At 41.5% G+C, this 19117-nt stretch overlaps 1 protein-coding gene across 1 annotated transcript; it reads left to right on the forward strand.

Moving 5' to 3' along the window:
• Positions 1-1053: 1053 nt before the first annotated feature.
• On the forward strand, positions 1054-14275 carry tmem240a (transmembrane protein 240a; the record flags this gene model as incomplete). The annotated part of the gene is made up of 4 exons (XM_084187727.1): positions 1054-1110; positions 1539-1645; positions 7994-8202; positions 14121-14275. 4 exons carry the CDS (start codon positions 1054-1056, stop codon positions 14273-14275), a joined length of 528 nt encoding a protein of 175 aa, XP_084043853.1.
• Between the last annotated feature and the right edge of the window lie 4842 nt (positions 14276-19117).

Below are 19117 nucleotides of genomic sequence, written 5' to 3' on the forward strand. Positions count from 1 at the left end.
CCTTCCTTCCTTCCTTCCTTCCTTCTCTCGCTCTCTCTCTCTCTCTCTCTCTCTCTCTCTCTCTCTCTCTCTCTCTCTCTCTCTCTCTCTCTCTCTCTCTCTCTCTCTCTCTCTCTCTCTCTCTCTCTCTCTCTCTCTCTCTGTCCCCCCCCTCTCTCTCGCTCTCTCGCTCTCTTTCACACACACACACAAACACACACACGCTCGCAAAGGGATTGTAGTGGATGCTCCTGACTGCGATGGCTAAGACAAGATGGGATAATCATGCGTGTCTGGCCCCGGGCGTTGATGCAGCTGCCGTTGCCTGATCTTTACTGGACTGAGGGTAGGGTGGGTCTGGTTCCGACTGGATCTACATCTCGATTCGGCTTGACATTGATGTTATCAAGCCATTTACATGTTAGAAGACAACAACTGTAGCCTAAAACGCGCAATCGCAATACAATAAAATACATCTGAGTGATAGCACCCATCGATTGAGAAGCGTATGTATTGATAACTAATCAATTAACTATTTGATAAGACGGGAATAACCTGCTGTCTTGGACGAAGGGTGGGGGGGGGTGGGGGGGGGGCAGTAGCCAGGGACATCCCCGTGAGACGACGGGCTCACCCTTTCTTCTGTTTGTTGCGATTTTTTGAATGAGATCGGTACGTGGACTACCGGGAATAGAACATCATTGCATTTGTAATCAGGCTAGGACACCCTCTCCACCAGCACCCTCTTTTCGCCGTTCCCGGCACAGCAACCGCGGCACCGACCCGTCCACGACCGGGTCCGCGCCATCGAATCGACGCATCACTGGACGGGGTGTAGACTGTGAAGACCGTGAGTGCGTGTGTCAAAAGGGGGACGGAGGGAGACCGGGCGAGCTCATCCCCTGTGCACCGGTTAATTGCACTCCAATCTGGCGAGTTTGGAGGGACGGAGAGTCAGGTGCAGTAAGGGCGCCTCAATGACCGTCACCTCCCGGGACAGAGCGCCTAAAGCCCAGCGTTTGCAGTGCCGCGGGTAGAGAAGGCTAGAGAAAGGCGGCGAGTTTGGAAGTTTTGATGCATATGATCACAACCACCATGATTTTTATGATTCTTGGCGCCTTTGTTGTAATGGTAAGAGATCCGCTTTTTATTGCACCCAGCATGTGTGTTTAACGCCTACTGCTATTTTTTTATTTTTTTATTTTTTTTACTTATGTAGCCTATATAAATGAATAATGTAGCTATAGGCTAGATATTACAACTACAGAGCACATTTTATATAAGAACACTGAAAATAATTATGGTTAAATGCATGTAGACTTGAGGAAGTAGGCTACACTTAGTCTGCTAACAATTTCCTGGCTATCATAAATAAATAATCTAAATACAATTTTAGAGCGAGGGAGTTTTCCCTCACAAATGATTCCAAGGTGGGTTTCCAAATGTACTTCTCTATTTTCTCATATATGGACTTTAGCTTAATGCAAGTCATATAACGGTGCTGCTATGTTGGAAATAGTGCTTGTAATGTCCCAGTTGATTCGAATGGTTATTTGCAGGCGATAGCCTGTTTAATGGACATGAACGCACTACTGGATCGCTTTCACAACTACATCTTACCGCATTTACGAGGGGAAGACCGCGTCTGTCATTGCAACTGTGGAAGGTAAAAAACCAATATAATACATTGATTCATTTGGATAGATACAATGTACTGCATCTGCAATGAAGGGGTAGCCTATAGAGTCAAGAGCGCTGCTATTTTTCTCGTCTAATCATAATCCCTCAATAGGCCTCTCGAATGATTTCTCCTGCTGAACTGTTGGTTTTAATAAGCATCCAAACCTGCTCCATGAGTAATCTCTTGAAAATGTACCTAATTGATGTCGACTGTGGTTTTATTCGAGGTATGTGTGTGTCTAACGGTAGGCTATAGCCTTATGCTTGTGATGCCTAGGTTGTGACAGTGTTTTCAAGCCTATATTCAGTGATTTGTCTTTTACTGCAAACGAAGGTGGTATGTTATGAATTATGAGGAATGGGCTAAGGAATCATTTTAAACGAAGACAGCTCTCAATGATCGTTCTAGTGCTGTTTTGCATTTGCAACATTTGCATATTTTTAAGAGGAAATGTTTTTGGAGAGAGGACAGTAGGCCTACCTATATTGAACCAGTTGTGAGAATTATCCTATATATACAGTGATATTTTATTGATAACCCATGTTATGAAGGCTGAAAATGGAATGAAACATAAAAGAACTATAGTTGAATGGTGATTAGGCCAGGTTTCCTATTGCTGTTGTGATTAGACCTGTAAATTCTTATATGTGGCCACACATTTTCACAATTGGGGGTATAGGCTCCTTACTACTCTGTAAAACCGGATAAATTCTAACTACTCAAACATTTTGAGGAAACCGATTACCTCCCCCCAAAAAAATTGTTAAGAAACTTAAATAGCTGAAGTGAGCAGTACTACCTTCATATGAGTAATACAAATGCAGTTTTTTTGAGTAAGGTATACTTACATTTAATGCCCCCACTAAGCCACGCCTCCAATAATTTCCCAGTGTGCCTTGCCTTTTAGATTGAATTGTAGAGTTACCACCCATGACTGTATTTGTTAGTGACAGAGACAGCATTGTTGAATTCGTTCATTTTCAGTCCTGTGGCCTTCACCAAGTGAGTACCTAGGCAAATATTATCATTATAATTGAACCATTACCTATATCGTAAGGCCTTATACAGTGGCCTGAAACTCATAGTTTACAGGGCACATCAGCCATGCAAGTACGGTTGCAAAATTCCATAAACTTTCCAATTTTTTCCCCCACAATCTTCCAACCAGGATTTCTGGAAAACCTGGGAAATGTACCAGAATTTTGCAACCTTAACTGTTAATCACATTATGCTGGCTTGCAAAGTGATATGTAATTCCTTTTGGAATCTAGCCAGTGTTAGGCTAGTCAACAGTTGAAATGTGTATTTACCCGCAACCTGCATTCATAATGATTACCAGGGTTAAGAACAGTGTGAGGAAACTACCTAAACCATTTAAACTGGAACAACAATTTCAGTAATGGGTGCAAAAATGAAATGATTGGATTAGTTTAGAGAAAATGTGTTTATCTTTGTGTAGCATAACATTTAATCAATCAATCACTCAATGTACATGCAAAAACACAGATATTAAAAACAATTCCAAAAAATCTACCTGCAGTAGATGCTGGGAAAAAAGTTCATTTGTTATCATATCTTTTAAAAATTAGTTGGTGTGACTTCTCATTTATTTTTGAGTCAGTACCACATAAACATTTAAAGTAATAATTACTTTTCATTGACTTTGATTACAACTTACTAGAAGTATTTGAGTTCAACATTCCCTTGGGGTTTACAGTGTAGTTGAATTAGTGTGTTTTAAACAGTGGCATAAAGTACTTAAGTAAAAATACTTTAAAGTACTACTTAAGTCGTTTTTTGGGGTATCTGTACTTTACTTTACTTATTACTATTTATTTTTGACTACATTCCTAAAGAAAATAATGTACTTTTTACTCCATACATTTTCCCTGACACCCAAATGTAGTCGTTACATTTTGAATGCTTAGCAGGATAGGAAAATGGCCCAATTCACGCACTTATCAAGAGAACATCCCTGGCATCCCTACTGCCTCTGATCTGGCGGACTCACTAAACACAAATGATTCATTTGTAAATGATGTCTGAGTGTTGTAGTGTGCCCCGGGCTATCCAGAAAAAAAAAAGAAAAAAAAGAAAAAAAAGAAAATTGTGCTGTCTGGTTTGCTTAATATAAAAAATTATTTATACTTTTACTTTTACTTTTGATACTTAAGTATATTTTTGAAATTACATTTACTTTTGATACTTAAGTATATTTAAAACAAAATACTTTTAGACTTTTACTCAAGTAGAATTTTACTGGATGACTTTCACTTTTACTTGAGTCATTTTCTATTAAGGTATCTTTACTTTTACTCAAGTATGACAATTGGGTACTTTTTCCACCACTGGTTTTAAAACATTAAATAATGCCAGTGAGATTGGTACGGTTTTCCCATGACTCACATACAGGAACCGTAAACCGAAATTGGGCCCTTGGTCTTTATCTTATTTTTTTATTTTTAAGTTAAGTGCTGTAGGCTACCTTGCCCAAGGGTATGGCAACAGTGTTGTGCCAGGTTTTAAAATAAGAGCACTCTGATCCAATAGATACACACCTACTGTATATAATTCATTAGGATATTAAGCCATGGATAAAGGCAAGTTGAGGCCTGAGTCCACTCTGAACACCTACATATTATAACTTTATGTACGTGTTGGGTCATACTTGTTCAGTGCAGAATCTCAAATGAATTATTAACTTGCTTGATTGGATCCACTACATTCACCGGAGAGAAAAATCTGCTTTTGGCCCTGTATGAATACTGCTCTTTTGTTTTGACTGCCTACAGTTTAACAACCCGAGATATGGGTCATGAAATGTTACTAAGATTAGTAATGGGTCATGAAGTGTTACTAAGATCATCATACAATAATATTACCTATGAGATTTCCTCATAGGTAATGCTCAGTGATGTGCTACATTAGGCCTATATGCCTTTAGAAGTATTTTTAGACCAACATTTTTGGGGCACATCTTTTAATTTTTATACAAAATTATAAACGCAACATGTGAAGTGTTGGTCCCATGTTTCATAAATTGAAATAAAAGATCCCAGAAATTTCCTTATATACGCACCAAAAATTTATTTCTCACATTTTGTGCACAAATTAGTTTACAGTGGGGAAAAAAAGTATTTAGTCAGCCACCAATTGTGCAAGTTCTCCCACTTAAAAAGATGAGAGAGGCCTGTAATTTTCATCATAGGTACACGTCAACTATGACAGACAAAATAAGAAAAAAAATCCAGAAAATCACATTGTAGGATTTTTAATGAATTTATTTGCAAATTATGGTGGAAAATAAGTATTTGGTCAATAGCAAAAGTTTCTCAATACTTTGTTATATACCCTTTGTTGGCAATGACACAGGTCAAACGTTTTCTGTAAGTCTTCACAAGGTTTTCACACACTGTTGCTGGTATTTTGGCCCATTCCTCCATGCAGATCTCCTCTAGAGCAGAGATGTTTTGGGGCTGTCGCTGGGCAACACTTTCAACTCCCTCCAAAGATTTTCTATGGGGTCGAGATCTGGAGACTGGCTAGGCCACTCCAGGACCTTGAAATGCTTCTTACGAAGCCACTCCTTCGTTGCCCGGGCAGTGTGTTTGGGATCATTGTCATGCTGAAAGACCCAGCCACGTTTCATCTTCAATGTCCATGCTGATGGAAGGAGGTTTTCACTCAAGATCTCACGATACATGGCCCCATTCATTCTTTCCTTTACACGGATCAGTCGTCCTGGTCCCTTTGCAGAAAAACAGCCCCAAAGCATGATGTTTCCACCCCCATGCTTCACAGTAGGTATGGTGTTCTTTGGATGCAACTCAGCATTCTTTGTCCTCCAAACACGACGAGTTGAGTTTTTACCAAAAAGTTCTATTTTGGTTTCATCTGACCATGTGACATTCTCCCAATCCTCTTCTGGATCATCCAAATGCACTCTAGCAAACTTCAGACGGGCCTGGACATGTACTGGCTTAAGCAGGGGGACACGTCTGGCACTGCAGGATTTGAGTCCCTGGCGGCGTAGTGTGTTACTGATGGTAGGCTTTGTTACTTTGGTCCCAGCTCTCTGCAGGTCATTCACTAGGTCCCTCCGTGTGGTTCTGGGATTTTTGCTCACCGTTCTTGTGATCATTTTGACCCCACAGGGTGAGATCTTGCGTGGAGCCCCAGATCGAAGGAGATTATCAGTGGTCTTGTATGTCTTCCCTTTCCTAATAATTGCTCCCACAGTTGATTTCTTCAAACCAAGCTGCTTACCTATTGCAGATTCAGTCTTCCCAGCCTGCTGCAGGTCTACAATTTTGTTTCTGGTGTCCTTTGACAGCTATTTGGTCTTGGCCATAGTGGAGTTTGGAGTGTGACTGTTTGAGGTTGTGGACAGGTGTCTCTTATACTGATAACAAGTTCAAACAGGTGCCATTAATACAGGTAACGAGTGGAGGACAGAGGAGCCTCTTAAAGAAGAAGTTACAGGTCTGTGAGAGCCAGAAATCTTGCTTGTTTGTAGGTGACCAAATACTTATTTTCCACCATAATTTGCAAATAAATTCATTAAAAATCCTACAATGTGATTTTCTGGATTTGTTTTCCTCAATTTGTCTGTCATAGTTGACGTGTACCTATGATCAAAATTACAGGCCTCTCTCATCTTTTTAAGTGGGAGAACTTGCACAATTGGTGGCTGACTAAATACTTTTTTTCCCCACTGTACATCCCTGTTAGTGAGCATTTCTCCTTTGCCAAGATAATCCATCCACCTCACAGGTGTGGCATATCAAGAAGCTGATTAAACAGCATGATCATTACACAGGTGCACCTTGTGCTGGGGACAATAAAAGGCCACTATAAATTGTGCAGTTTTGTCGCACAACACAATGCCACAGATGTCTCAAGAATGTCTAACAGAGCTGTTGCCAGAGAATTGAATGTTCATTTCTCTACCATAAGCCTCCTCCAACGTTGTTTTAGAGAATTTGGCAGTACCTCCAGCCGAACTCACAACCGCAGATCACGTGTAACCATGACAGCCCAGGACCTCCACATCCGGCTTCTTCACCTGCGGGATCATCTGAGACCAGCCACCAGGACAGCTGATGAAACTGAGGAGTATTTCTGTCTGTAATAAAGCCCTTTTGTGGGGAAAAATTCATTCTGATTGGCTGGGATCATTTCCCAGTCATGTGAAATCCATAGATGAGGGCCTAATTAATTAATTTCAATTGACTGATTTCCTTATATGAACGGTAACTCAGTAAAGTTATTCGAAATTTCAGCATGTTGCATTTATATTTTTGTTCAGTAAACATTATCGCTGTCTATCATGACAGCATTTTTTTGTGGTTTATTTTAAGTCGTTTTTAAATATTGATAAAACTTCTGATACTCAATATTCAATGTGCAATGCTCACAATATTCCTAGCTTTGAATGAATTATATATTTTCATACTTGTGCTTGTTACATTTCTGTTCTTGGGGACATACAGTACATCTAGTCCTAAACCAGAACCCAACAATTGCATGTCACACTTCTGGTTGTCATTGCCTTTAATTAAGCCAATGGAAAGTGAGTGACACAGTGTCTGCGTCCAGGCTCTGGTCAAAAGTAGTGCACTATGTAGGGAAAATGGTGCCATTTGGCACACAACCACTTTGTCTTTTACTGACCTGAAAACACTCTTAAATAAGAGTTACTAATTTTACGTAAGATGTTTACCCTCTCAGTATAAACAGGTAATGGAATAGACAGTCAGATGAGAGGCCACCTGATCTTGAACGCTGCCTGAGCCTACTTTTAGTGCATGTGGTGTTGAGGCGTCATCCTGGCGATGGTGCACACCTAATCAGGCCTGAGGCCACATCCACTGTCATTTCCTTCACTGCTTGTGAACCTCAGGTTGTCATTTTATGAGATGTACCTTTGAGGGGCACATTAGGTAGGACGTTATGTTAGGCTTTGATAATACTCTGGTGTTTCTTTGGAATTGGAATTGGAAACAGGAATGAGACACATTTATTTTAATATCGCAGCTGTTGCCACTGATATTTGAGTATGTTTTCTCTACAAAAATGTGACAAAAGTAATGGTAATCATTTACAGAAGGCAGGCTATACACCCTTCTATAAATTATTATTCACCAGCACTGTACTGTATAAATTCAGCATGTATACCGTGCCTTTGTATTCTCCCATTTGTACCAAATCAGTGTTGAGAATTCAATTTCATCACCTACCCCCCTAATTTGTCCTCCCTTGCCCCATCTCCTCTTTTCCTTGTCCTTCCCTCCATCACTAACACCTTCTAACCTCTGGCTTGGTCTCTTCCAGACATCATGTCCACTACGTGATCCCGTACGATGGGGACCATTCTCTGGTGGACTCGTCGGAGAACTACTTTGTAGGTGACAGCGTGACCAAGCAGGAGATGGACCTGATGCTGGGGCTGCTGCTGGGCTTCTGTATCAGCTGGCTCCTGCTGTGGCTGGATGGAGTGCTGCACTGTGCTGTCAGGGCATGGAGAGCCAGTCGCTACTATGGTGAGTCAACCAGAGACTTGGTCTGTTTGACTGGGGAAAGTTTTACATGGACTGACTGGAACGTCAACAAGGTTGACAAACGTGCAGCAGAATGAGCAGAACATTTTTCAATCATCTGATGACAGAAGTATTGTTTGGTTGATTCCCACCTCTGTTAAAAGAGAGATGGTGAGTGAAGTGGCGTATGTGCTAATATTTCGACTGCCATATTGATCAGTGTTTCTCCTACATCTTTTCTTGGGGATGTGACGTGGGTGTGCAAATGCCCAGAATGGACATACAGGCTGCTGTTGACCACTGCACCATTAATTGAAACCAATTGAAACCAGGCTTTCTTGGGTGGGCGGATAGCCCAACCCACCTGGCTATAAGTGATGGTTATGGGAAACTTTACAGAACTTGAGGACATAAGGAATCAGTTGTTTACTCAAATAAAACATTCATAGGGGAAAGGGAAAAGTGTGTTCCAGACAAAATGTATTGTCTCACAGGATATTTACTGTACAGTACTGTATACAGTGTGTTGTGGTCATTAATTAGAATTACGACGTTATGCAGATAATTACTACTGTATAAGTGGGAGAAGGAATTTGGAAAAATATTACTTTGTTTCCATTGAGGGGGGATAGTTATGTGTGTAAAATATTGCTGCCTTCAGATGTCATGTGTTTAGTACATACTGATTCACTGAAACAAATATGTCCTACCTAGCACAGAGGGCATGTGTCTGTACACCAGGAAGACATACAATGATCAACTGTCTCAATTCTTACCAATGTTAGTCTAGTGAGCCAGACCTCACTGGGGGAGAGTGTATGCCAATGTGAACATATTACATATTAGAGGACTTCTTGTCCATACTTCTTCTCCTGATTCAATAACTTGTCCAGTCCCACTGGGCACAGACACCAGCTCAACGTCTAGTTTTGATTTACATTTGGTTGAGTTGTCAACTAACGTGAAATAAAAAAAACATTTCACCATGTCATTGGATTTAGGTTCAAAGTTAGGTGAAAGAAATACTAAATTCTCTTACGTTGATTACTTTTTCCAAATCCAATCAGTTTTCCACATTGATTCAACATCATAATTTATGGTTGAAATGACAAGGAAACAACGTTGATTCAACCAGTTTTTGCCCAGTGGGGTGTTCTTATAAGGTGTTGGAATACTCCAGTTGCTTCAGCTACACATTATCTTGTGAAGCTCTCAATGTCAAAACAGGCCTATATTTTGTAGCTGGCCTGGATCCTTTAGATATAAGACATTGCTGAAGTAGGTGATATGACCTGGCTATTCCAATTGCTGATACGGTCAGAAAATAGAGGGGCATAATGTCTAGTGAGTATAAATATAAGAGATTGCCAATTAATCACCTCTGATTAATATGAAACCACCACACAAAGATGGGGTACTAAAAAAAACTATTATTTTATGTCTTGAAAATACTACATTAAAAAGTAGGGATGCCATACTCTTTTGATACATGTCTTATTTTTATTGATGATAAATGAGAATGTGGAGATGTGAAGCATTCAAATATTGCCAGTCTTAGATTCTATGATTCTAGAAGTATTAGTAAAGATACAACTGCTTCATATTTGCAGCACAGAATCAACCCATTTGCTATTCAGTGCATAACATCAACATAAAAAAATACACCAAGATTTTACATTCAAGTGATTCCCTTGAGGTAGATGGGTGGCTTTTCTTTGTGCTGGAATCCTTGTGAATGGAGGGAATGCCCCTTCACTGGTGTGTTTGGCTGTGATGTTGATGGTGGGTCAGACTCGTTTAGCCTCCCTGAGATGGGGAGTGAAGGTGAGGCTAATGAAGCGGGAAGATAGGTGGGTGTGGAGATACTGTCACATACCCACCCACACATACTCTCTCTCTCTCTCTCTCTCTCTCTCTCTCTCTCTCTCTCTCTCGCTCTCTCTCTCGCTCTCTCTCAGGGAGCTATAAATAGAGTGAGAGAGAGCAGCTGGAATGGCGGGTGAGGGAGAAACATGCACACCACACAAACACAGACTGCATTGAGGTGCACATTGATTCCTTTAGCTTTTCTAATTTCATCTATAGACCCTGCATCTCCTGCTCTCCATTTAGTTATTGAATCTGCCTCTATCCATTTTCTTTATATGGCATCCTTTTGGTGATCCCTTTCGTACTGTCTATTTCTCATGAATAACTGATTCATATTCTTTGGCACCAGTTTCATCAGTGGAAATACATTTTATTTAGCAAAATAAGGAAACAAAATATGATAACAAAAGGGGAAATTATGATTTGGATAACAATGGCCCCCCTCCCCTCCCTCCGTAAAAATACCTTCACATTTCTACCCTCACCCCACTTTCTGCATTACCATTTACATTTTTCTCCTGACTCCATCTCCATCTCTCCATCCTTTTATTCAAATGAGAAGAACCTGTCTCGTTCTCTCTTTTCCTTTGGATACCCTTCTGAACTGTCCTTGTGGATTGCATACCCATTCACAGCTATAAATAACTCACTCCTCCCTCCCTGCCAGCGACCCCCACTTCCCACCACCTGCCTCCCCGTACTCCCCCCTCTCCCCAACCTCTAGTGGGGCCATGTGCTAGTGGGTGGAGGAGCTCTCCCTCCTCTTTCTCTGCCGTCTCAGCGGGCCTCACCTCGCCAGCTAAGCCTGACAGAGACAAATCCCTGCACTTCCATTTCTACAAATTCTACCTCATACTCATATACTTTAATAATGTACACTACCGTTCAAAAGTTTGGGGTCACTTAGAAATGTCCTTGTTTTCGAAAGAAAATCAATTTTTTTGTCCATTAAAATAACATCAAATTGATCAGAAATACAGTGTAGACATTGTTAATGTTGTAAATGGCTATTGTAGCTGGAAACAGCTGATATTTAATGGAATATCTATATAGGCGTACAGTGGCCCATTATCAGCAACCATCAGTCCTGTGTTCCAATGGCACGTTGTGTTTGCTAATCCAAGTTTATCATTTTAAAAGGCTAATTGATCATTAGAAAACCCTTTTGCAATTATGTTAGCACAGCTGATTAAAGAAGCAATAAAACTGGCCTTCTTGAGACTAGTTGACTATCTGGAGCATCAGCAATTGTGGGTTCGATTACAGGCTCAAAATGGCCAGAAACAAATAACTTTCTATTTTTGTTCACACATTCTCTCTCTCTCTCTCTCTCTCTCTCTCTCTCTCTCTCTCTCTCTCTCTACCTCTACCTCTACCTCTACCTCTACCTCTCTCTCTCTCTCTACCCCACTCCAGCCGACGCTTGGCATTGTGTGAGGCTGCTCGGCCATGGAAACCCATTTCATGAAGCTCCTCACTAACAGTTATTGTGCTGACGTTGCTTCCAGAGGCAGTTTGGAACTCGGTAGTGAGTGTTGCAACCAAGGACAGACAATTTTTGGTGGGCGCTACGAGCTTCAGCACTCGGTGGTCCCGTTCTGTGAGCTTGTGTGGCCTGCCAGTTCGAGGCTGAGCCGTTGTTGCTCCTAGATGTTTCCACTTCACAATAGCATAATTTACAGTTGCCGGGGAAGCTCTCGCAGGGCAGAATGACAAAATGACTTGTTGGAAAGGTGGCATCCTATGACGGTGCCACGTTGAAAGTCACTGAGCTCTTCAGTAAGGCCATTCTACTGCCAATGTTTGTCTATGGAGATTGCATGGCTGTGTGCTCGATTTTATACACCTGTCAGCAACGGGTGTGGCTGAAATAACCAAATCCATTATTTGAATGGGTGTCCACATACTTGTATACAGTGGGGAAAAAAAGTATTTAGTCAGCCACCAATTGTGCAAGTTCTCCCACTTAAAAATATGAGAGAGGCCTGTAATTTTCATCATAGGTACACGTCAACTATGACAGACAAAATGAGAAAAATAAATCCTGAAAATCACATTGTAGGATTTTTAATGAATTTATTTGCAAATTATGGTGGAAAATAAGTATTTGGTCAATAACAAAAGTTTCTCAATACTTTGTTATATACCCTTTGTTGGCAATGACACTAGTCAAACGTTTTCTGTAAGTCTTCACAAGTTTTTCACACACTGTTGCTGGTATTTTGGCCCATTCCTCCATGCAGATCTCCTCTAGAGCAGTGATGTTTTGGGGCTGTCGCTGGGCAACACAGACTTTCAACTCCCTCCAAAGATTTTCTATGGGGTTGAGATCTGGAGACTGGCTAGGCCACTCCAGGACCTTGAAATGCTTCTTACGAAGCCACTCCTTCGTTGCCCGGGCGGTGTGTTTGGGATCATTGTCATGCTGAAAGACCCAGCCACGTTTCATCTTCAATGCCCTTGCTGATGGAAGGAGGTTTTCACTCAAAATCTCACGATACATGGCCCCATTCATTCTTTCCTTTACACGGATCAGTCGTTCTGGTCCCTTTGCAGAAAAACAGCCCCAAAGCATGATGTTTCCACCCCCATGCTTCACAGTAGGTATGGTGTTCTTTGGATGCAACTCAGCATTCTTTGTCCTCCAAACACGACGAGTTGAGTTTTTACCAAAAAGTTCTATTTTGGTTTCATCTGACCATATGACATTCTCCCAATCCTCTTCTGGATCATCCAAATGCACTCTAGCAAACTTCAGACGGGCCTGGACATGTACTGGCTTAAGCAGGGGGACATGTCTGGCACTGCAGGATTTGAGTCCTTGGCGGCGTAGTGTGTTACTGATGGTAGGCTTTGTTACTTTGGTCCCAGCTCTCTGCAGGTCATTCACTAGGTCCCCCCGTGTGGTTCTGGGATTTTTGCTCACCGTTCTTGTGATCATTTTGACCCCACGGGGTGAGATCTTGCGTGGAGCCCCAGATCGAGGGAGATTATCAGTGGTCTTGTATGTCTTCCATTTCCTAATAATTGCTCCCACAGTTGATTTCTTCAAACCAAGCTGCTTACCTATTGCAGATTCAGTCTTCCCAGCCTGGTGCAGGTCTACAATTTTGTTCCTGGTGTCCTTTGACAGCTCTTTGGTCTTGGCCATAGTGGAGTTTGGAGTGTGACTGTTTGAGGTTGTGGACAGGTGTCTTTTATACTGATAACAAGTTCAAACAGGTGCCATTAATAAAGGTAACGAGTGGAGGACAGAGGAGCCTCTTAAAGAAGAAGTTACAGGTCTGTGAGAGCCAGAAATCTTGCTTGTTTGTAGGTAACCAAATACTTATTTTCCACCATAATTTGCAAATAAATTCATAAAAAATCCTACAATGTGATTTTCTGGAAAAACAATTCTCAATTTGTCTGTCATAGTTGACGTGTACCTATGATGAAAATTACAGGCCTCTCTCATCTTTTTAAGTGGGAGAACTTGCACAATTGGTGGCTGACTAAATACTTTTTTTCCCCACTGTATATAGTGTACATACCACGTACAGTATGGGTAATAGGGATGTAACATTTTAAATTCGGCAGATTAATGTGTGGGTGTAACAGTATTGCAACCGTCCCACTCCTCACCCCATTTTGAGCTTGAACCAGGGACCCTCTGCACACATTGACAACCGTCACCCTCAAAGCATCGTTACAAAGCTCTCCACAAAAGCCGCGGCCCTTGCAGAGCAAGGGAAACAACTACTTCAAGGTCTCAGAGCGAGTGACGTCACCAATTGAAATGCTACTAGCGCGCACCGCTAACTAGCTAGCCATTTTACACCGGTTACATGGGCAACACATGAGTATGTAGGATTGATCTATTGTACTACCAACAATTAGGTTGGTGGGAGTATCAAGGATATTTTGGACATCTTGGGCATCTAATATAACTAACCAAATGCATTCATATTCTCTTATTAACCCCACAATGAGATAAACGTTCTAATCGTTTATCTTACTTCTCTAGTTTATTCACCCCTCTAACTACCTCCCTCTCTCCTCTTGTCTACCAGACACCCCTTCCTGGTCATGGCTCCCCTCGTTCTGCAACCTTCGAGACCTGCGTCGACGCGCCCAGCTCAGACAGCTGGAGGACTCCAGTGGCAACATGGTCCACATCAAGCAGAAGCTCTACCACAACGGCCACCCCAGCCCACGCCACCTCTGACTCTGAAACAAGAATCCCCTGCCCCAGCCCCCCCAAACTGCCTCATGGCCAACTGCTGCCTCAGAGACCCTGGAAGACTGCCCTCTCACTGTTCCTAACACCCCTGGCACTGAGACTTTCTTAATGCAACCCTGACACAAGTCAGCACCAACCAATCCAAACTCGAGCAGAAGAAGAAGATAGTCGCTACTGAAATCTTGTCTATGTCCACATTTGCTGTGTTCATTGTTGAAACTTGGCATGCTCTTTTAGGACAGGGTACGATGCGGGCAGTGTCCGGAAAGTGGGGGGAGTAAGAATGGGGGACACATAGTTTTTTTTTCTCTATGGGGAGGGTCTTTCTCTAAAGTGGGAGGGAGGTAAATGGAAAGGGGTGGGTTTCAAGATTTTGTGATGGGAAGATTAGATTGCTGCTTCTGTAAATACTTATAAATATGGGGAAGTAGGAACACAGGGTACGGGTGGGTTTGTTCATGAGTGTGGTGAGTCAATTGTTACGAGTAGAGCTGATGGACTGTATGGGAGGATGAACGGAGGGTAGGAAAGATGAGGATGACAGCCGTCTGGGGTTGAAGAGTGTGATTTCAGCTAAAGACACAGATTAATTAGCTTTGTTACTTTGTGAATTAAATGAATGTTTTAATTTTACATGTAAATATAAGAGGGGGAGGGGAGCATACGTTTGCGGTCAGGGTTCTCTGCGCTGTGTTATTATTTATGAGAAGGTCGAAAATAAATTGATGCCAGCCCAGATAAGACGGAGAGACAGTTCAGTGCTTCCCTCGTCTTCCCAATACTGTGTCCAATAGCACTTCCCAATTTGCTATATCCAATTGCCTCATACTTATCAGGAGCAACCAGCCTAGCAGCAGCGGAACCCTCACTCAGTCCCCCTCCCCCTCTCTGTCCAGACATTGCTGTTGTGAGGATAAAATGTCTGTTTTATTAAAAGTGCCATTGAAGCACAACAGTGACCCCTAATGATTGAATGTGTCATTGCCTCAACATCGGTAGATATACTGTCCAATAGATACACTTCTGTACACATTTATTTAGTGAAGTTAAAGATTTTAAATTGGTTCTATACTCCAGCATTTTGGATTTGAGATGAAATGTTTTATATGAGGTGACAATACAGAATGTCTGTTTTACCGTTTTAGAAATGAAAGCACTTTATGTATCTGGTCCCCCCATTTGAAGGTGTCATAAATCTTTGGACAATTCCCTTAGTGAATTCAATTCAGTAAAAAGTTGAGTACTTGGTCCCATATTCCTATCACACAATGACTACGTCAAGCTTGTGACTCTACAAACTTGTTGGATGCATTTGCAGTTTGTTTTGGTTGTGCCCAATATAAATGAATGGTAAATAATATATTGTGTCATTTTGGAGTCATTTTTATTGTAAATGAGAATAGAATATGTTTCTGAACACTTCTACATTCATGTGGATGCTACAATGATTACGGATAATCATGAATGAATCGTGAATAATGATGGGGGAGAAAGTTACAGATGCACAAAGATCATGCCCCCAAAACATGTTAACCTCTCATCATTACCAATAACAGGGGAGGTTAGCATTTTTTGGGGGGTATGATATTTATGCCTCTGTAACTTTTGACTAAATGTAATATACTATAAGTGAATTTGTCAAAATACTTATGACACCTTCAAATGGGGGGACTAGATACATAAAATGCTTTCATTTCTAAACAGTAAAATATATTTATGAAAATACCCTGAAATAAAAGGTGACTGATTCTGTATTGGTGCCTCATATAAAACATGTAATCTCAAATCCAAAATGCTGGAGTATAGAGACTATTCAGCAACATTTAACGTTTTAGCTTCGCTAAATAATGACATAGGGGAGTGTACACTACCAGGGTTGAATGAGTAGGTGTGTCCAAACTTTTGACTGGTACTGTATGTATGAGAAAGAAGCATTCCCGGGGACCTTACTATTCAGCATCCCTTCACCCATCCCTGCTAACTAGGATAGGATATAAACAGGGTACATTTGTAAGATCTTTTTATTATAACTGTAGCCTAAACAATGCATGCATTTATTATGACTGCTTCTTGTTCACATACACTGAGCATACTGCTCTTTCCATGACAGACTGACCAGTGAAAGCTATGTTCCCTTATTGATGTCACTTGTTAAATCCACTTTAATCAGTGTAGATGAAGGGGAGGAGACAGGTTAAAGAAGGATTTTTAAGCCTTGAGACAATTGAGACATGGATTGTGTATGTGTGCAATTCAGAGGGTGAATGGGAAAGACAAAAGATTTAAGTGCCTTTGAACGGGTTATGGTTGTAGTGCCAGGCGCACCTGTTTGTGTCAAGAACTGCAACGCTGCTTGGTTTTTCACGCTCAACAGTTTCCTGTGTGTATCAAGAATGGTCCACTACCCAAAGACATCCAGCCAACTTAACACAACTGTCGGAAGCATTGGAGTCAACATGGGCCAGCATCCCTGTGGAACGCTTTCGACGTTGTGTAGAGTCCATGCCCCGAATTGAGGCTGTTCTGAGGGCAAAAGAGGGGGGTGCAGCTCAATATGCATGTAGAGGTCTGTAATTTTGATCATAGGTACACTTCAACTGTGAGAGACGGAATCTAAAACAAAAATCCAGAAAATCACATTGTACGATTTTTAAGTAATTAATTTGCATTTTATTGCATGACATAAGTATTTGATCACCTACCAACCAGTAAGAATTCCAGCTCTCACAGACCTGTTAGTTTTTCTTTAAGAAGCCCTCCTGTTCTCCACTCATTAACTGTATTAACTGCACCTGTTTGAACTCGTTACCTGTATAAAAGACACCTGTCCACACACTCAATCAAACAGACTCCAACCTCTCCACAATGGCCAAGACCAGAGAGCTGTGTAAGGACATCAGGGATACAATTGTAGACCTGCACAAGGCTGGGATGGGCTACAGGACAATAGGTGTTGTATCTAAATAATATGATGCTAATTATGCTATGAGACCAAGGAGTCTGCTTACACTGTACTTTGATTATAAAGGTTTATTTATATCACAAGATTTCAGTGTAAATTGACAGACATCTGCAGGCATCTGGAGAACAACGGACTCAAAATAATATGTTGTGCTGTCCTCCTTTGTTTTAACCGTGGTATTTATATCCTATGCCCTATGTAACATAATATGGATGTTTTCCCATAAACCAATCCCAGGAGGCCACCTAACAGACTTCTTCTAACACACCATTTGCAAACATCAACAAAGTCATAAACTGTTTAAACACTACATAGGCAAGCAGCTTGGTGAGAAGGCAACAACTGTTGGCGCAATTATTAGAAAATGGAAGAAGTTCAAGATGACGGTCAATCACCCTCGGTCTGGGGCTCCATGCAAGATCTCACCTCATGGGGCATCAATGATCATGAGGAAGGTGAGGGATCAGCCCAGAACTACACGGCAGGACCTGGTCAATTACCTGAAGAGAGCTGGGACCACAGTCTCAAAGAAAACCATTAGTAACACACTACACCGTCATGGATTAAAATCCTGCAGCGCACGCAAGGTCCCCCTGCTCAAGCCAGCGCATGTCTAGGCCTGTCTGAAGTTTGCCAATGACCATCTGGATGTTCCAGAAGAGGAATGGGAGAAGGTCATGTGGTCTGATGAGACAAAAATATAGCTTTTTGGTCTAAACTCCACTCGCCGTGTTTGGAGGATGAAGAAGGATGAGTACAACCCCAAGAACACCATCCCAACCGTGAAGCATGGAGGTGGAAACATCATTCTTTGGGGATGCTTTTCTGCAAAGGGGATAGGACGACTGCACCGTATTGAGGGGAGGATGGATGGGGCCATGTATCGCGAGATCTTGGCCAACAACCTACTTCCCTCAGTAAGAGCATTGAAGATGGGTCGTGGCTGGGTCTTCCAGCATGACAACGACCCGAAACACACAGCCAGGGCAACTAAGGAGTGGCTCCGTAAGAAGCATCTCAAGGTCCTGGAGTGGCCTAGCCAGTCTCCAGACTTGAACCCAATAGAAAATCTTTGGAGGGAGCTGAAAGTCCGTATTGCCCAGCGACAGCCCCGAAACCTGAAGGATCTGGAGCAGGTCTGTATGGAGGAGTGGGCCAAAATCCTTGCTGCAGTGTGTGCAAACCTGGTCAAGACCTACAGGAAACGTATGATCTCTGTAATTGCAAACAAAGTTTTCTGTACCAAATATTAAGTTCTGCTTTTCTGATGTATCAAATACTTATGTCATGCAATAAAATGCAAATTAATTACTTAAAAATCATACAATGTGATTTTCTGGATTTTTGTTTTAGATTCCGTCTCTCACAGTTGAAGTGTACCTATGATCAAAATTACAGACCTCTACATGCTTTGTAAGTAGGAAAACCTACAAAATCGGCAGTGTATCAAATACTTGTTCTCCCCACTGTATGTGAAAACAGCACATTTCTGTTTTATAGGAAACAATTTAAAGTGAAAAAGTTCTACCTGATGACATCATCTAAAGTTAAAACATGTTAAAAACAGTGATTTTTCAAACACTATGAGATTCGCGGTGACGTGGGGAGCAAGAAAATACCCTCCCTCTAGCTAGAAAGTTGTTGCAGGTTTTCAAAATCAGTTTTTCTTACTTTTAATCCTACCTTGTGATGTCAGAAAGCAGGTTTCCATCCAACCTTTACTCTCATAAAGTACGTTGGATAAAAAATATCATGACAGGCCTATCGGTAAACTTTCCAAATGATGACAAAACAAAATACACTAGACAAGGTGGGATCTTTTTGTGTCAGTAAAATGTATTATGCGAGAAATGGCGGTGGAAGCA

Source organism: Coregonus lavaretus (assembly GCF_964263955.1).
Source record: "Coregonus lavaretus genome assembly, chromosome: 22".
Lineage (NCBI taxonomy): Eukaryota > Metazoa > Chordata > Actinopteri > Salmoniformes > Salmonidae > Coregonus > Coregonus lavaretus.